Below are 17,414 nucleotides of genomic sequence, written 5' to 3'. Positions count from 1 at the left end.
CTCACAACAAGCCTAAGAGAGGACTGCCCATATTTTATAAATGAGTAAGAGGTAGGACCAGAATTTTAATATGAAGCTGTCTGACTCCCTGTTCATCTTCTTTCCACTATAACATAAAAATACATCTGCAATTTAAGTTTAGGAGGGGAAAAGTTATGCTCTTTGCTCTTATTCTAATAGCAGCTCATTTTCATTTTTTACTTGAAAATTTTTTTTCTTTTTTTAATAACAGAGACAGGATCTCACTGTGTTGCCTAGCTGGTCTCAAACTCCTGGGCTCAAGTGATCCTCCTGCCTCGACCTCCCCAAAGTGCTGGCATTACAGACATGAGCTACCTCGCCCAGCCAGCAGCTCATTTTAACCATGTTCCATGGTCCAGGCTGACATTTAGCTAGTATGCTCTGGAGTGGCATAAGGCCTAAAGGCTGTTCTGATTAATTGGGTATCTGTTCTGCTCAATTTGTGCCCATGCCATACTAATCATTAAATATTTTAAATATTACACCTGTCCATGGCACAGAACTTTTAGAGTTTTCAATCAAATACTTATTCAGATACTTGAAATCATCCAAAACCACTTCTTATGACATATTTTCCATACCTATAGGTATCACAGGTCTACTTCTATACAAAATTCGACTGGTCCTCTCTCTAAGTAATAATATGCCAAGATTCCCAGCTTTTATACTAGAAGCCTAAGCTTTGCCATATTTATATATATCAAAGTATGGGGCACATCTTTAAATCAGCAGTACAAAATTACTGTACTCTAGGTTTTTGCCAGCAAGTCCAACCTTGAAATGATATCCTGCTTTTCTTGTCAAGTCAGGCTTGTAGCATTTCACGTTTGGGAAGACAGTCTAACACACAGGATACTACCTGCACCTTCTTCAGTTCTTGCTATCATATTACATCACCAGAAAGTAATATATCTGGACATTAGCTTATGTCCTTAGATAAAAATGCCTACACTGTTTCGCACAAAGTTATAATCTTGGATTTTATCAAGATTCAATATAAGAAATGACCATATGGGAAAAAGGAAGCAATGGTATAAATATTTCAAAGACAAATCGAAATGTCATCATAACAAAAGTGTGATTTATTTCTGAGAGCTTACTCTAAATTTATTTATAAGTTAGTTATGTTAAAATCAGTTTGCCCAACCAGCATATGTAAAGTGTTGTACAAGCTCCCTCAGCTGGTTAAGATATAGAACTACCAAAACACATGTTCCATTAGGTTGACTGCGTCATCCTCTTCAGAAATTTCTGTAACTGCAGCCTGAGATCGAAGAATAGACATGATGTCATTAGATAATTTGTCAAAGCCATTCTGTGAACATATATTTGCCACTTCTTGCCACCTTTCTGTGGAGCAAAATGAATCATTTATCATAAGACTTTCTACTGCATCTGTGGGGAAAAAAATACAATATTATAGTATGGCACTTATTTGATAATCCAGACTTTAGTGATTCTTCAAAAATAGAAAAGGACATAATTTCAACTCAGTTACTGTTAAACTCTACCTGATTCCCCTAAGACTAATGATATAACATGCAGTGCTCAGTCTAGCTCATGGTAAGTATTCGTGTTAGTTCCTTCTTCTCCTCCCTTATCATTAACCTCTTCATGTCTCTACCACTTCTCACATTCCACATCTCCACTCATTGCCTTCTTGTTATGGTAGCAGATGTTGAAGGCTATAAGGCAGGAGCTCAGAAAGTGACGAATGTGGGCTCATTCTTATTCAAAGAGTCTATAAGGCACCACTAGAAACTATCAGATAACTGTGGACCTATAGGTGAAGTTTTCATGATTTCAAACACTTATATAAATGCCTTAGTGGTGCTAACCCAAGGACTTAAGAAACTCTTTGACAAACTCTTCATCCTGTCTCTAGATGGAGACCTCTTAATGATGGGGCTTCTATGACAAATACTTTTCTTAAGGAAATAAAATCATTTTGTTAAAGAAATTTAATATTATTTACTTTTAAAAATATCTTAGTGATCTATCAATTTATGGAACTCATTTCTTATCTATTACCTGCATTACTTATGGTACTTCATAAAAGAGGATCACTGTTTAGAACCCTGTCATCACTATAATTTTATTTCTACCACAATTATCATTTTTCTACAAAAATATTTTAGTTGATATTTGTAATGATAATTTCAAAATATAGTTATCTTCCAAAATATGTTTTCAAGTAATTTAAAATCAAGTTGTCTGCTCAACTTCCTATATTAAATTAACGAAAAGAAAATAAAAGTGAGTTTTAATTATTCCCTCTCTCTCTTTTTTTTTTTTTTTTTTTTTGAGGCAGGGGGTACAGTGGCACAATCACGGCTCACTGTAGCCTTGAGCTCCCTGGGCTCAGGCGATCCTTCTCTGCCTCTCAAGTAGCTGGTGCATGCCACCACACCTGGCTAATTTTTGTATTTTTTTAATAGAGACAGGGTTTTGCCATGTCACCCAGGCTGGTCTTGAACCCCTGAGCTCAAGCGATCCACCCACCTCAGCCTCCCAAAGTGCTGGGATTACAGGGGTGAGCCACCGCACCCAGCCTAATTAGTTATTCTCTAATCCACAGCAGAGTTAGGTTCAGAGTGAATATCATATGTAAACACACAGACATTTGGTTCAGGAATTAAAACATATAGTTTATATCTACATAACATTTAAAATACATATAAAAGATAGCTAAATATACACATGTCTATATATAAAGTTTTTAGTGTTAGTGATTACAATTTTTGTAACATTTCCCTCAGGCTTCATAAAGATTCTTTCTTCATTTTAATTCTCTCAAGAAACATATCCTATTGCCAACAGATTATTATTTACATGGTAATCTTTATATTTATAAACGCCTAAAGTTAACTCTTGCTAAGAAGGAACTCTTCGGGAAATTTGAGTTAACTCATGCGTAATCATCTTCAACCTCTCCCTAAATAACCCACTACTATTTCTTCCACAACATTTTACTCTACTTACCTATCCCACCTTTATTTATTTCTTGAAGTAGCTTAATGCCAACTTTTTTCTTATCTACAGAGAACAGATGAAGTATGGCAAGACCAAAAGATAAAGATGTTTGTTTCTCATTCAACTCTTTAGTGAGACACTGAATTAATTCAAGTTGGGGACATGAAATTAATAGCTGCAACAGGTCATCTGAAGGCAAAAATGAAAGAACTTTATCTCAACATCCTAACATGATAAATCAACTAGAAACTAGGACTAGCTAATGTCTATACCTGCCAATCAACAGTTTTTCTAATCCTTTCAAAGCCCTCAATGACCCACTCCAACCTAAACTCAACAGTACTATCCCCTAGCCCCCCTAAAAAAAATCACACTCAGCATAGCAAAAAACAAAGGAAAACTACCCATAAGAGTATCCAAAATACAATCCAATAATTATAATGAAAAGAAATGTGGTATAATAAAAATATAGATTGGCTATCAGGAAACCTGAATTCTAATCATAGCTCCATCAGTCACTTACTCTTTTGGAACTCAGTTTTCACATCTGAAAAGCGCTAGAATTGGATATAATTTTTTTTTTTTTTTTTTTGAGACAGTCTCACTCTGTCGCCCAGGCTGGAGTGCGGTGGCATGATCTGGTTCACTGCAAACTCTGCCTCCCGGGTTCACGCCATTCTCCTGCCTCAGTCTCCCAAGTAGCTGGGACTACAGGTGCTTGCCACCATGCCTGGCTAATTTTATGTATTTTTAGTAGAGACGGGGTTTCACCATGTTAGCCAGGATGGTCTCAATCTCCTGACCTTGTGATCCGCCCGCCTTGGCCTCCTGAAGTGCTGGGATTACAGATGTGAGCCACCGAAGTGGAGATAATTTCAAAGGTTCCATCTAATACTACAGTGTGTTTGTCTATATCTTGTTGCTCATATTTGGACCAAATTCTGGTGAGTATAATGTCTTTCTGTGCCTTGCACAGAAAATGCAATTCAGTAATTTTTTTTCCTAAAACTATCAAGTATTTAGAAATTCAAAAATGAAAATTTTAAGAAGCCATTAGCTATTTCAAGTAGATAGAGGTGGAGCCATATGAAGTTGCCTGTATTTGACTACAAAAAAAAAACAATTCCATAAGGGTTAATCTACTAGTTAACCACTGAGGTAATCTAAAGCTACAGTTATGATTTGTATTCTTAAATTTTTTCAAAACAAAGTCTCACTGTGCTGCCCAGGCTGGAGTGCATCGCTCATCATAGGCATAATGATTGTGTACTATATCCTCAAACTCCTGGGCTCAAGCAGTCTCCCGCCTCAGCCTTCCCAATAGCTGAGACTACAGGCATGCACCACTGTGCCCCACTCTATAGTCTCAAATTTGTAAACTTTGTATTAACTTCCTAAATTTTTTTAAGTAAAAATATTATTTTGGGGCCGCAATAGAGGTAATTTTCAGAATAACTTTGAGAGCCTTTCAAGAACTACCATAAACATAATTTAACTCTGAAAGCTCGGGTTTTTAAATGTATTTAATATAGAGAGACAGGGTCTCACTATGTTGCCCCAGGCTGGTCTTGAACTCCTTGTATCCCTTTTGCTTACTATATTTCAAAATCCATTTTCTTTTTAAAAAAATTATTATTATTATTATGGGATAAGGTCTCACTCTTATGCCTAGGCAGGAATGCAGTGCCACAATCACAGCTCATTGCAGCCTAGAATGTCTGGGTTCAAGCGATCTTCCCATCTCAGCCTCCTGAGTGGCTGGGACTACAGACCCTATCCTTAAAATTTTTAAATCCTAAAAGTAATTAAAATCTATATCCCATGTCTAAACATTAACTAATACAATTCTTATCTATGGAAAAATAATAGTTAACAACACAGAAACTGAAACTGTATACTTAGGTAATGGAATATTAACAATTTTAACTAATACCTACTATGCCAGATTCTGTCCTGTCACTACATAACCAAATCACTTACCTCTAGCTGTGCCTTAGCCTCTGTATGGAAACATACTATTTTTTTCATTTATAAAATGGGACAATAACAAAATCTACCTCATAGAGTCAACATAAGGATTAAGTGAGATAATCCATGGAAAAAAGCCTAGCTATTATTACAATAATAGTATAGGGCATGCTGTTATTAACGAAGAAATTTGTAACTTAAAAAAACATAGATTCTAAGAAAAAGTCAATTAATTGCTTGAAAATGACCAGATTCAACAACCACTAAAACTCCTTTTTCCTGGAAGAATGTGACCTAAAATGGCTATGTTTGGTTCCATTTTGCATCTTCTTAGAACTGGGATACATAGCCTGCAAATCAGGATGGGCACTGGCCTGGGAGATGGGGAGATGTCAGCAATGCCTGTACTCAGAGTTATTGCCAATTAGATCCAGAGTAAGAGATCTGCTCATCCAACTAGGGTCACCCTAAGGTCCACAGTTCTCTCAGATGACTGCTCAATTGTAATCTCAGATTACTGTTCAATTGTGTTTTAAAATTTTGAAATAAATTAGAAATTCTTCATTGCTAATGCTTATATTACACTTCAAATATATCACAGGCTGGGCGCGGTGACTCACGCCTGTAATCCCAGCACTTTGGGAGGCCAAGGTGGGCAGATCACGAGGTCAGGAGATAGAGACCATCCTGGCTAACATGATGAAACTCCATCTCTACTAAAAATACAACATATTAGCCAGGCATGGTGGCGGGTGCCTGTAGTCCCAGCTATTTGGGAGGCTGAGGCAGGAGAATGGTGTGAACCCAGTAGGTGGAGCTTGCAGTGAGCCAAGATTACACCACTGCACTCCAGCCTGGCAACAGAGTGAGACTCTGTCTCAAAAAATAAATAAAAAATAAAATAAAATATTACGAGTAAGTTATTTTTAAAAATCACATATGTAGTATGTTATTCTGTATAAATTTATCTTTAAAACTGTATATTTCCAGGACTATCTGGTTTATTAAATGTTTTTATTTTGAGGAAATACATAATATTTTTGAACGTCTAGCATGAAAGCCAATCAGCTCCAGCTTACCTATGTTCATGAAAAATTACAAAATAAATTTCCCACTTATTGGTATATATAAAATTGATTTTATAACGTAAGTTTAAGTAGTGCCTGCTATTATGGGTAATCTTACAATTAAAGTCCAGAATTCAAATGTATACAAATGGTAGACATTTTAACTTACCGGTAGTAAAGTCCTTGAACTGCTGTATGTACTCCATGACCCTATGAGTCTGACCCTGTTTACACAAGCAAAGAATAGCTTTCTTGTGCAGGCCACATTCACTGTAGATAATTTGAGCTAAAGTCAGGCACTTGGCCTTGTTATAAGTATCCTGCTCCCCATAATCACAAATCACATCCCCAGCCTCCTCAGAAAATGTCAGTCTAGAACAAGCAGATCAATAAGACATACGTTAGAAAATTCCTGATGAGTGGCTGAGGCTGAAATATTTGAAAATTCAGCACAGTAGAACTGGATTTTCTACTGCCTGTAAGAATCCAAGTTACAATTTAATAGGCCATTGATTATGTAGGAGAAATTAAACATATTTGAGATTTAACAACAACAACAAAAAACAATCAGTGTGTATTCCCTTGGAGGAAGACATTTTGGCTCCTCAAAAGCTCAAGTTTCAAAAAAAACCACAAACAAGATTAAAACTCTCCTAAAAAGACTGATAGGTCTAAAAATTACGAGGTAAACAAAAATGCTCTCATAATTGGGGGTCTTAATATTCTCAAGCAGTTATCGAGATTCTAAACCCTATGGAATATAAAAGCTTATTAAATATTGGTTATAGATAGTGACAACAATTTCAGCTCATAGAGGTAGATATTGCAAGCATTTTTACCAAAAGTAAAACAGAAAGTGCGACAGCACTGTTATTTTTTAAATTTGTTATAGATTTATAAGAGGCAAGAAGGGAAAATGGACATAATTATGCCTATTAGGAAAGACCGAAGAAGCAGTTCTTTTGAGATGGGTCAACTGAATAGATTTCACTTGTCCTATTTTAGTGTACCACCTTTACACACAACTGAAGTTAATCATCTGTTGTACTATCAGAGTAACTTCACCTAGAAACTATAAGCATAGCCAAAAGACCATCTGTGCATGATTAAAGATAGCACTTCTAATTACTAGTGGTATGAAAATTATACTTTATATTTTTAAATAATAGTTACAAAATAACGGCAATCATATGATATTGGTGTCTGTATACATCTAAAAACGCTGGTAACATTAAAATGAAATCCTGAACCCCCCACAAAATGTCTCTTTATTGAAAATTCAGTAAATAAAGCCTTCTGTGTTTATTGGGGTGGGCAGCAGAGGGGTGAGTCTAAATCAAAAGGCAGCTTGAGTACAAATCAATTATTTAATTAAGCAGTTCTCTGACTTCCACACTTTAATACCAAAATATAGGTTTTAGTAGCTACAGTTGCCACAATTCCTGAGGCTGAACAAGTTAATTATTTCAGTCTATATAGTGACTGAAATACTGTAGCAAAATCATAATGCCAGTATTTTAGTATTTATTTATCTTGTTAATGCCATTTTTTTAAGGATCACCACCTCAGAGAAGGCCAGGGCTGGGAAGTGGGCCAGGGAAGTTCCCTCCCCCTTTTTCCCTCCAATCACCTCATCATACCCTCTTTCTGTTTTCCTAAAGTCCCCTTGTTGGGTTTTCTCATCCTTACTCCTAACTCAAAGAGGACTGTTTCTGGGACTTCTGAAAGTGGATCTGAGACCAGGCTAACTCTGGAGAATATGAACAGCTAATAAATAAAATAAAATATGCTTAACCCCACAGTAATCTAAGACATATTGAATTATAAATTTGGTTTAAAAATTTTTAATGTCACAATAAAGGTAATATACAATCTCTAAACCCATGCATAAAATTTATTTACTGTTACTTTCTAGGCTTGAGTTTGCAAAGTTAAAATTTCCGAATATACTTATCTTCTTCTGGGAGCAATGTCTGCAATTAAGAGAAGTAATACCAGTAAAGGATGGTTCCTTAAAATTTAGACTTTATAGACCAAGTGATTAGACTTTTCACAGATAAGAATGACTAAAAGAGCCATGAGTAGCCCATTAGGCAGGCTGCTAAAGGGCTAGCTCTATGCTGAGCTTCTGGGAATGAACTGGAAGGCTTTTTAAGGTAGCTATGTGATAGAGGCCAGATAATCAGAGGCAGAAGCCAGGAAACAGAGACTAAGTATGAAGAATGTGAATTGCCTTTAATATTCCCTGTTATATTATCTCAGGATCCTTAAAACTAGTGGCATTTCCTCAATGCATGTAGACACAGAACTGCATAGTTATTAAAGAATTTAAATTCTTACAACTAACAGGTAGAATGTGTCAAGAATCATCACTATGTGTAAGAAACTTAATCTTGTCTGAAGTGTCTTTGCACTAGAACTTTTTAAAACAGGTTTTGGTAAAGAACATACACTTTCTGATGATGTCATCAAGTCCAAACCATTTCCAGTGCTCCCTGATAAGTACTTTTTGTGGAGGGTGTAGAAACATGATCAGGCAGAGAAAGAGAGAAGGGGGCAAAGAGAGAAAAGAAGGGCATACATATGAAGAAGATATTTCCTAAAACAAAATTAACAGGCCAGGCGCGGTGGGTCACACCTGTAATCCCCAGCACTTTGGGAGGCCGAGGCAGGTGGATCACCTGAGGTCGGGAGTTTAAGACCAGCCTGACCAACATGGAGAAACCCCGTTGCTACTAAAAATACAAAAAATTAGCCAGGCATGGTGGTGCATGCCTATAATCCCAGCTACTCAGGAGGCCAAGACAGGAGAATCGCTTGAAGCTGAGAATCGGAGGTTGCGGTGAGCCGAGATTGCACCACTGTGCTCCAGCCTGGACAACAAAAGTGAAACTCCGTCTCAAAAAAAAAAATTAACTATTATGTGGACAGTAAATGAAGGTCATAAGAATGGGTGGGAGAAACACTTTGCACTGGTAAATAGTGCCATCAAGATAGCTTTATCAAGTTGTATAGGGGAAACAGTGAATTTGAAATGAGTGGTAGTAGGCAGTCGTATGCAAACCTACCATTTTTATGTTTGGGACATTTCTAAGTCATGAATTTATTTAGGAAGTGCTTGCTTACTAATGTCCATCTATCTCTTTATGATACCCTTCTTAAAGATGAGAGCTCTTCATTATTCCCTAATATGTGTTCTACATCCCTATGCATTCAGAGCCAAGTAAGCACAGCCCTTATGCTGCCAGCAGCAGGCTATAACTACTAGACAGATGACAGGGAGGCCTTTCCCTACTCTGCCTTCCAATATGCACAGCCCAGCCCATCTTCACAAAGACACAGTATAAGCAGCTGCTATCTATTCTCTGACTGATCTTCATAAGTTGTTCTGTTGTTATGGTAGACACTGTTCTGGTGCCTCATCCAGGTCCCATTTACTGAACCGGTGCCTCTTCTCCAGCTGACTACTAACAGCTCACAGTTGCCCCCTTCTCTGAAGAATTGTCCTCAGGTGTCTGTAGCCTCCTCACCTAGAAAATTATGCCTATCCACAACCCCCAGTAGTCTACACTCAACCCCCAGGGACTGACTGATACTGGTTACAAAAGGCCAGCCCCTTAATAAAAGGAAAGAACTCTGTGTAATGTCTATGCTCTATAACCCTCTCCCTGTGATAATGGCTAATACCAGACTAGAACTGAGTTCACATCCTTGTTTGGCTCTTTTCTAAGTCCTATCCTATTTCACTCTCCTTAAAAATTTTCCTGAGGAGTAGTTTATTAGTAAATGATCTGCACCCTAATCCAAGTCTCAAGTTCTCTTCAAGGAAACAGGGAACCTGAGTGCCAAAAATACTCCTTTCTGCTCCATTATATAGCAACAGTCCTACCTGTTCATGATAATCAAGTCAGTCAAAACTTCCTGACTCACAAACACTAAAGTTGCAGACATGGGAAGCACACATTTCCTGGGATGGTTAATTTTATGTGTCAACTTGACTGGGCCAGAGGGTGCCCAAATATTTGGTTGAGCATTACTCTGGGTGTATCTGTGGGGTATTGTGGGATGAGATTAACTTTTTCTTTTTAGTTTGGAAGTATTTATTTTCAAATTGTAATGTCAATTTTACCAGCACTAAAAAAGAGATTACACTTATTATAACGAGTTACGTAGTTGGTCAATTTTTTTGTTGAGATGACAATGTTAATATACATACTTTTATTCATCTGATAAAGATGTCATTCACACATTCTATAAAGTTTCATTTTAATTAATGGTTTCCTTCTCTGACATTAGTGCTATTATCAGAACAGGAAATTACAAAGTATGTCAAAAAGCAACGCAAGCTTTTACTCCGTGGCAACTGGCTCTGTTGTGTAGGTAATACTTAACATTCCACACTTATTTTATTCTTACACTGGGAAAAATATTCCAATGTGTTTTGTGAGAAATCAATGAGGGAGGGGCTCAAGACCATATAAAAATCTGATTTATTATAACAGCAATTTTAAATGACCACTCTAACAGAGTACATGACCTGTAAGTGGTACTAAAAAATACTGATAGACTTTCAAAATAAATTTAACATAATTCGTTTAATCATTTTCTCATTTTCCCCAATGTATACTTTTGTTGTTGTTGTTTGTTTTTTGAGACAACATCTAATTATGTTGCCCAGGCTGGAGTGCAGTGGCATGCTCAAGCTAACTGAAGCCTTGATCTCCCAGGTTCAACTGATTTTTCCACCTCAGCCTCCTCAGTAGCTGAGACTACAGGCATGTGCTGCCATGTCTGGGTTATTTTGTTTTATTTTGTTCTTTTCATAGAGATGAGGTCTCCTATGTCGCCCAGGTTAGTCTTGAACCCCTAAGCTCAAGCAATCCTCCCGCCCTGGCCTCCCAAAGTGTTGGGATTACAGGCATGAGCCACCATGACCAGCCTTCAAATTTTCTTTATAAGCTAACAAAACTGATTTTCTTGTTTTGTTCAAGGCTTAACAAAATTAAAAACATTTCTAAATAAACAGTCAATGTCGCGGCCGGGCGCGGTGGCTCAAGCCTGTAATCCCAGCACTTTGGGAGGCCGAGGCAGGCGGATCACAAGGTCAGGAGATGGAGACCATCCTGGCTAACACGGTGAAACCCCGTCTCTACTAAAAAATACAAAAAAAAAAAACTAGCTGGGAGAGGTGGCGGGCGCCTGTAGTCCCAGCTACTCGGGAGGCTGAGGCAGGAGAATGGCGTGAACCCGGGAGGCGGAGCTTGCAGTGAGCTGAGATCTGGCCACTGCACTCCAGCTTGGGCGACAGAGTGAGACTCGGTCTCAAAAAAAAAAAAAAAAGTCAATGTCTGAATAAACTGTATAATTTTGCTGAACATGGTAATTTTAGGTGCATGGGAATAGGCTCTCAGGCCCTAAGATGGGTTCTTCTTCTTCTTTTCTTTTTTTTTTTTTTTTTGAGATGGAGTTTCGCTCTTGCTGCCCAGTCTGAAGTGCAATGGCACAATCTCGGCTCACCGCAACCTCTGAGTTCAAATGATTCTCCTGCCTCAGCCTCCCAAGTAGCTGGGATTACGGGCAGGCGTCACCACATCCAGTTAACTTTGTATTTTTAGTAGAGACAAGGTTTCTCCATGTTGGTCAGGCTGGTCTCCACCTCCCAACCTCAGGTGATCCGTCTGCCTTGGCTTCCCAAAGTGCTGGGATTACAGGCGTGGGCTCCTGCAACCAGCCAAGATGTGGTTCTTCTTTGTGTGAAAATTGAAGACTGACTCTGCCCTACCCCAAGGTATTCACACAGGAATGTTCTATGAAAGGTCTTTACTTGCTCCCAAGCTTATAATTGTGATAGATATGTATATGAATATGTATATCCCCAGTGTGAGTGTGTACTTACAATCATTCCTACAATTGCTTTATGGTTTGCCCATAATTATGAAAAGCCAGCAGGCATAGCGATTGTTCTACTTATAGCCAGAAGTATCCACGAGGAGAAAAAAAACTTACAGGAAAACCTAAGATTCGTTTCTTAGATGACCTGATAGGATTTTCACCCTTTGCAGCTGTGTAACTAGTGAGGAAAGTTCATAGACCAGAAAAGTCAAACATTTGGTTGAAATGATGCTGTTCTGTTCTCTGCTCTAGATGGGAGCCATCTTCTCGCAGATGTTACTTTAAAGGATCTCCTCTCCTTTGCCTATGTCTATTGATAACTCTTGTCAATTTCTATCACCCCGATAATAGTCCATATAAAAATAAAGTTATTTGGAATGTAGTTGTGTATTTGCTAAGAAAATTAGATTTCTACAGGAAACTAAATGCATATATATATATATATGTGTGTGTGTATATATATGTGTGTATATATATATATGTGTGTATATATATATGTGTGTGTGTGTATATATATATATATATATATTTTAGACGGAGTCTCGCTTTGTCACCCAGGCTGGAGTGCAGTGGCGCGATCTCGTCTCACTGAAACCTCTGCCTCCCTGATTCACACGATTCTCCTGCCTCAGCTTCCTGAGTAGCTAGGACTACAGCTGTGTGCCACCACACCTGGCTAATTTTTGTAGTTTTAGTAGAGACGGGGTTTCACCAGGTTGGCCAGGCTGGTCTTGAACTCCTGACCTCAAGTCATCTGCCCACCTTGGACTCCCAAAATGCTGGGGTTGCAGGCATGAGCTGCTGCACCTGGCCACCATGCCTGGCTAATTTTTGTATTTTCAGTAGAGACAGGGTTTCACCATGTTGGCCAAGCTGGTCTTGAACTCCTGACCTCAAGCGATCCTCCCAAAGTGTTGGGATTAGCGGCATAGGCCACCATGCCCGACCACTAAACACTTTCTGATTAATTGCAATAGGGACCTGAAGTAAATGTTCAAGTAACATATTGATAAAATTATTAATATTTTTAGAACAAACAACTTTATTAACCAAATGTCAAAATTAAGTTAAAAGCTTAATTTTGCTTACCTTTCCTGTGTAACCCAATTGATAACTAAATCTAACCGTTTTTCCGATAATCCACATTTGATTCCTTCCAGGGTTAGAGCTGCATCAACAGGATGTCGAAAAGCATGACTTGTGATAAAGAGGGCCTCAAAAAATAAGAGTAATGGAAGAGGCTTTCCTCTAATTTTTCCAACAGCTACAGAAAGGAGAAAATTTTCTGAGTCAAATACTTTAAGAAATAGTTTGCTTTTTCTTATTTCATATTACTATTTTCGTGCCTTTGCTTTTCTAAAACTTTAACAATCTAAAATTACACATTTATAATTTTTAACTCATGCTTATAGATTAAACTTTATATTCTGGATAATGACTAAATATCACGTGCCATGTGAAGATGGAGGCAGAGATTGGAATGACCTGCTACAAGCCAAGGGAGGCTAAAAATCGCTGACAACCACCAGAAGCTAGGAGAGAGGCATGGAATGGAATCTCCCTTAGAGCCTCCAGAAAGAATGAACCCTTGACACTATGATTTCAGACTTCTGGCCTCCAGAACTGTGAGAGAACATATTTTTCTTTTAAGTCATAGGGTTCTCCTGTTCATCAGGCCAATTTGCCTCATTCTTTGGTCATAACCAAAGAAAACAAAAGGTGCAGCTGCAGATACACTGAGGATAAAATTCCTAATGCAAACTAACCTGCTCTAATGACCAATCACATGAGGCAAATATAAAACCGGACATTTAAAGGTATATACTTAGACTAACATAACCTAACTTTGAAAATAATTCAATGAGAATGACAAATTAGGATCCTGAAATTTACACGTAGATTCAGTCAGTGACCAAATAAAGTATGCCAATCCCAAATCAGCATGACTACAATTCATTTTTTATTAAGCTGTATGTACACTCAATGCTTGAACTTGCAGGGAAGGAAGTCCGTCAATTTGAATTCTTAATTAATCCATCAGATTATTTTCCTTTTCGTGAGCAGAAAATAAATTTACCACCATATCTTATTTCCTCCTCAAAGTCAAGTGAGACAGTTTAGAGAGAACAACTGGATATGGATGTCTTAGAATTTAGAGAACAAAAAGACCAGAGCCTGATATTTGCCTGGAAAGTTTAAAGGTGAAAGGCTAGAGTGAGTAAAGAGAATTAAAGTACGAGCAAATTCTACTTCCACAAGATTGCATGTTCCTCCAGGGTGAACGAGATTCCATGAAAGGCAGGTAGGCTGGTTGTCTTGAAAAGGCTCTCTCAGAGAGGTCTGCATGTGGGACCAGATAACCCCACCTGAGAGAGTCTTTGGGGGTACACACCACCAGAAGTAGCTAAAGGGGAGTCATAAGCAGCCAGCTAAAGTAATACCTCCTGAATCAATAAAAGGCACAACGGAAAGTCCCCAGTGAGGGAAGGCCCTAAAAAGCAAAGACTAAAGCAGTCAACTAGGAGCCATCATTGGGCATCTACCACACCCGAGAAACATCAAAGCCAAATGACCACCGCACCAGTTGAGTAAGACCTTTCCTGTCCCTTATATAACCCCACGGTAAAGCTGCCTAGTGATTAGAAGAGGAGGGAGCAGCAGAGTAAAGAAGAAGCAAACATGTCTCCTGAGCCTCAATAGGTTCTAGAGCCAAACCAGAGCTAAACCAGGGTAAGGGGATATTTTTTAGATTAAACAAGAGATTGCAGTTTCTATTTAGTTTAGACTAGACTTTTCGGTACCTAAACATAAAACTATTAATATCTGAAAGTGAGTGAAAAAAAGCTATGTGACATGACCAGAATATTATCCAATAAAATAAATAGGAACGTCAACACAGTCCTTTCAAAGGGCAATGGTGAGGAAGAAAAAAGTTGTTTCTTGCTTTGTACTCTATCAAGTCTAGCTTGAACTTTAGACTCTATCATGTCTAACTGATCTATGATCCAGTTTTATAGGTATCAAAGCTGGTAAAACCAGAATAAAAATGGATTCTGCATCTGATTGAGGGTCTACTAATGAAATGTATGGATTTTCACAAGATAATATATAACACCTATTTTTTAATTGTTCACAGACTTTTTAAACTTATTTCTCAACTCTCAGATATACTATATTGTAAATAAAATTAATTCTGAATAAGTGGTGTGGTGCTAACCCCTAAAGCTTATATAGTGCTTTGAAATTATCAACTGGTCTTAACCAATAACTCTAATAAGGTGGGTATCATTAAAATTCCTAGTTTTCTTTTCTTTCTTTCTTTCTTTTTTTTTTTTTTTTGAGATGGAGTCTCACTCTGTTGCCAGGCGGGAATGCAATGGTGCGATCTCAGCTCACTGCAACCTCTGCCACCCGGGTTCAAGCGATTCTCCTGCCTCAGCCTCCCATTTAGCTGGGACTACAGGTGCATGCTACCACACCTGGCTAATTTTTATATTTTTAGTAGAGACGGAGTTTCACCATGTTGGCCAGGATGGTCTCGATCTCTTGACCTTGTGATCCGCCTTCCTCGGCCTCCCAAAGTGCTGGGATTACAGCCATGAGCTACCACGCTCGGCCTGTTTTCTTTCTTTTCTTTTCTTCTTCTTTTTGTTTTTTCAGACAGGGTTTCACTGTGTCGCCTAGGCTGGAGTGCAGTGGTACGATCATGGCTCACTGCAGTCTTAACTTCTCAGTCTCAGGTGATCCTCCCACTTCAGCCTCCTGGGTAGCTGGGACTATAGTCATGTGCCACCATGGCTGGCTAATTTTTTTGTATTTTTTGCAGTGACAGAGTTTCGCCATGTTGACCAGGCTGGTCTTGAACTTCTGGGCCAAGCAATCTGCCTACCCCAGCCTCCCAAAGTGTTGCTATTACAGGCACGAGCCACCACACCTAGCCAACATTCCTGTTTTTCAAGCAATAAAACTGAGTTTCAAGTAGATAAAGCAGCTTGCTCAAAGAACACAATGCAAGTGTATACTAAAGATAAAATGGAAACAAAGGTGTTGTGCCTCCTACCCAACATTTTATAACGTTTTATCTTCTTCATGTTTTGTGATAAGTTAAATATATATACATTTACACACACATATGATGTCAGAAGATTTCTTAGGCCAGGCATGGTGGCTCAAACCTGTAATCCCAGCACTCTGGTAGGCCGAGGCAGGCGGACCACGAGGTCAGGAGTTCGAGACCTGTCTGACCAATATGGTGAAACCCCATCTCTACTAAAAATACAAAAACTAGCTGGTCGTGGTGTCATGTGCCTTTAATCTCACCTACTCAGGAGGCTGAGGCAGGAGAATCGCTTGAACCCAGGAGGTGGAGGTTGCAGTGAGCTGAGATCGTGCCACTGCACTCCAGCCTGGGCGGCAGAGTGAGACTCCGTCTAAAAAAAAAAAAAAGATTTCCTATACCTACTATAGATTAACAAGATTAAGGACAATTCAATTAGACTTTCAGAAAAAGATGGTAGACTGAACACACACATTCAATTTTAGTTCATGAAAATCATTAAAATAATAAAGGGATTGCATAAGAACAAATTTAAAAGTAAATAACAAACAAAATTCTGAAAAGCAGAAAATAGAGAGTGGAAACTAGCATAGCAGAGCCTTAAAAGTTTGATTCCTGGCCGGGCGCGGTGGCTCACGCCTGTAATCCCGGCACTTTGGGAGGCCGAGGAGGGCAGATCACGAGGTCAGGAGACAGAGACCATCCTGGCTAACATGGTGAAACCCCGTCTCTACTAAAAATACATAAAATTAGCCGGGCGTGGTGACAGGCGCCTGTAGTCCCAGCTACTTGGGAGGCTGAGGCAGGAGAATGGCATGAATCCGGGAGGCGGAGCTTGCAGTGAGCCAAGATTGCACCACTGCCCTCCAGCCTGGACAACAGATGGAGACTCTGTCTCAAAAAAAAAAAAAAAAAAAATTTGATTCTTAAACTACCAATAAGGAAAACCAAGAAGCAGCAATCCAATTCTCATCAAACAACACAGAAAGCCTCAGGAATTGCCAGCACCAGGAACCTCTGTAATGAGATGAGCTAAAATTAGAAATCTTGGCTGAAAGGCGGTTTAAAAAGCTATTTCTCACCCAGTCAGATGATATCCCCTTCCAGTACCTAGAAAAAGCTGAGGATTATTCTCCGAAAAAAATAAAACAAAAGGTGTCTACATGAAGACAGCAGACACAGTTGAGGGTAAAAATGCCAAACTATAAATACGCCTTTTTTGAATTTCCAGAGGACTTTCTTCATATTACTAGAATCACACTACATATAAGCTCCATGATGCAAATCATTTTTGCAGGTTTTATTTTCTGCTATATCCACAGCACCTAGAACAATGCCCAGCATATATTAGACAAACAATTTTGTTGAATGAAGAGTAAATGAATAAACAAATGAATGAGTTGGTTCCACACTTGTCTGTCTCTTTATTTCTCTTG

At 38.6% G+C, this 17,414-nt stretch overlaps 1 protein-coding gene across 5 annotated transcripts in view; it reads right to left on the bottom strand.

The window, feature by feature from the left end:
- Positions 1-1,077: 1,077 nt before the first annotated feature.
- CLHC1 (clathrin heavy chain linker domain containing 1) overlaps positions 1,078-17,414 on the bottom strand; it is a 68,368-nt gene continuing 52,031 nt past the window's right edge. For all 5 annotated transcript variants that reach the window (XM_033175685.1, XM_033175686.1, XM_033175688.1 and 2 more), the window contains 4 exons: positions 13,011-13,185; positions 6,199-6,401; positions 3,004-3,183; positions 1,078-1,416 (listed from right to left, as the gene is read on the bottom strand). In XM_033175685.1, coding sequence (XP_033031576.1) covers positions 1,220-1,416; positions 3,004-3,183; positions 6,199-6,401; positions 13,011-13,185 — 755 coding nt within the window. In that variant the 3' untranslated portion in view covers positions 1,078-1,219. The remainder of the gene's footprint in view (positions 1,417-3,003; positions 3,184-6,198; positions 6,402-13,010; positions 13,186-17,414) is intronic.

The sequence above is a fragment of the Trachypithecus francoisi genome, unplaced genomic scaffold, assembly GCF_009764315.1.
Source record: "Trachypithecus francoisi isolate TF-2019V2 unplaced genomic scaffold, Tfra_2.0 Lachesis_group17, whole genome shotgun sequence".
Lineage (NCBI taxonomy): Eukaryota > Metazoa > Chordata > Mammalia > Primates > Cercopithecidae > Trachypithecus > Trachypithecus francoisi.
The sequence above is the reverse complement of the archived record's forward strand: the minus strand, read 5'-3'. Positions and strand labels throughout refer to the sequence as shown.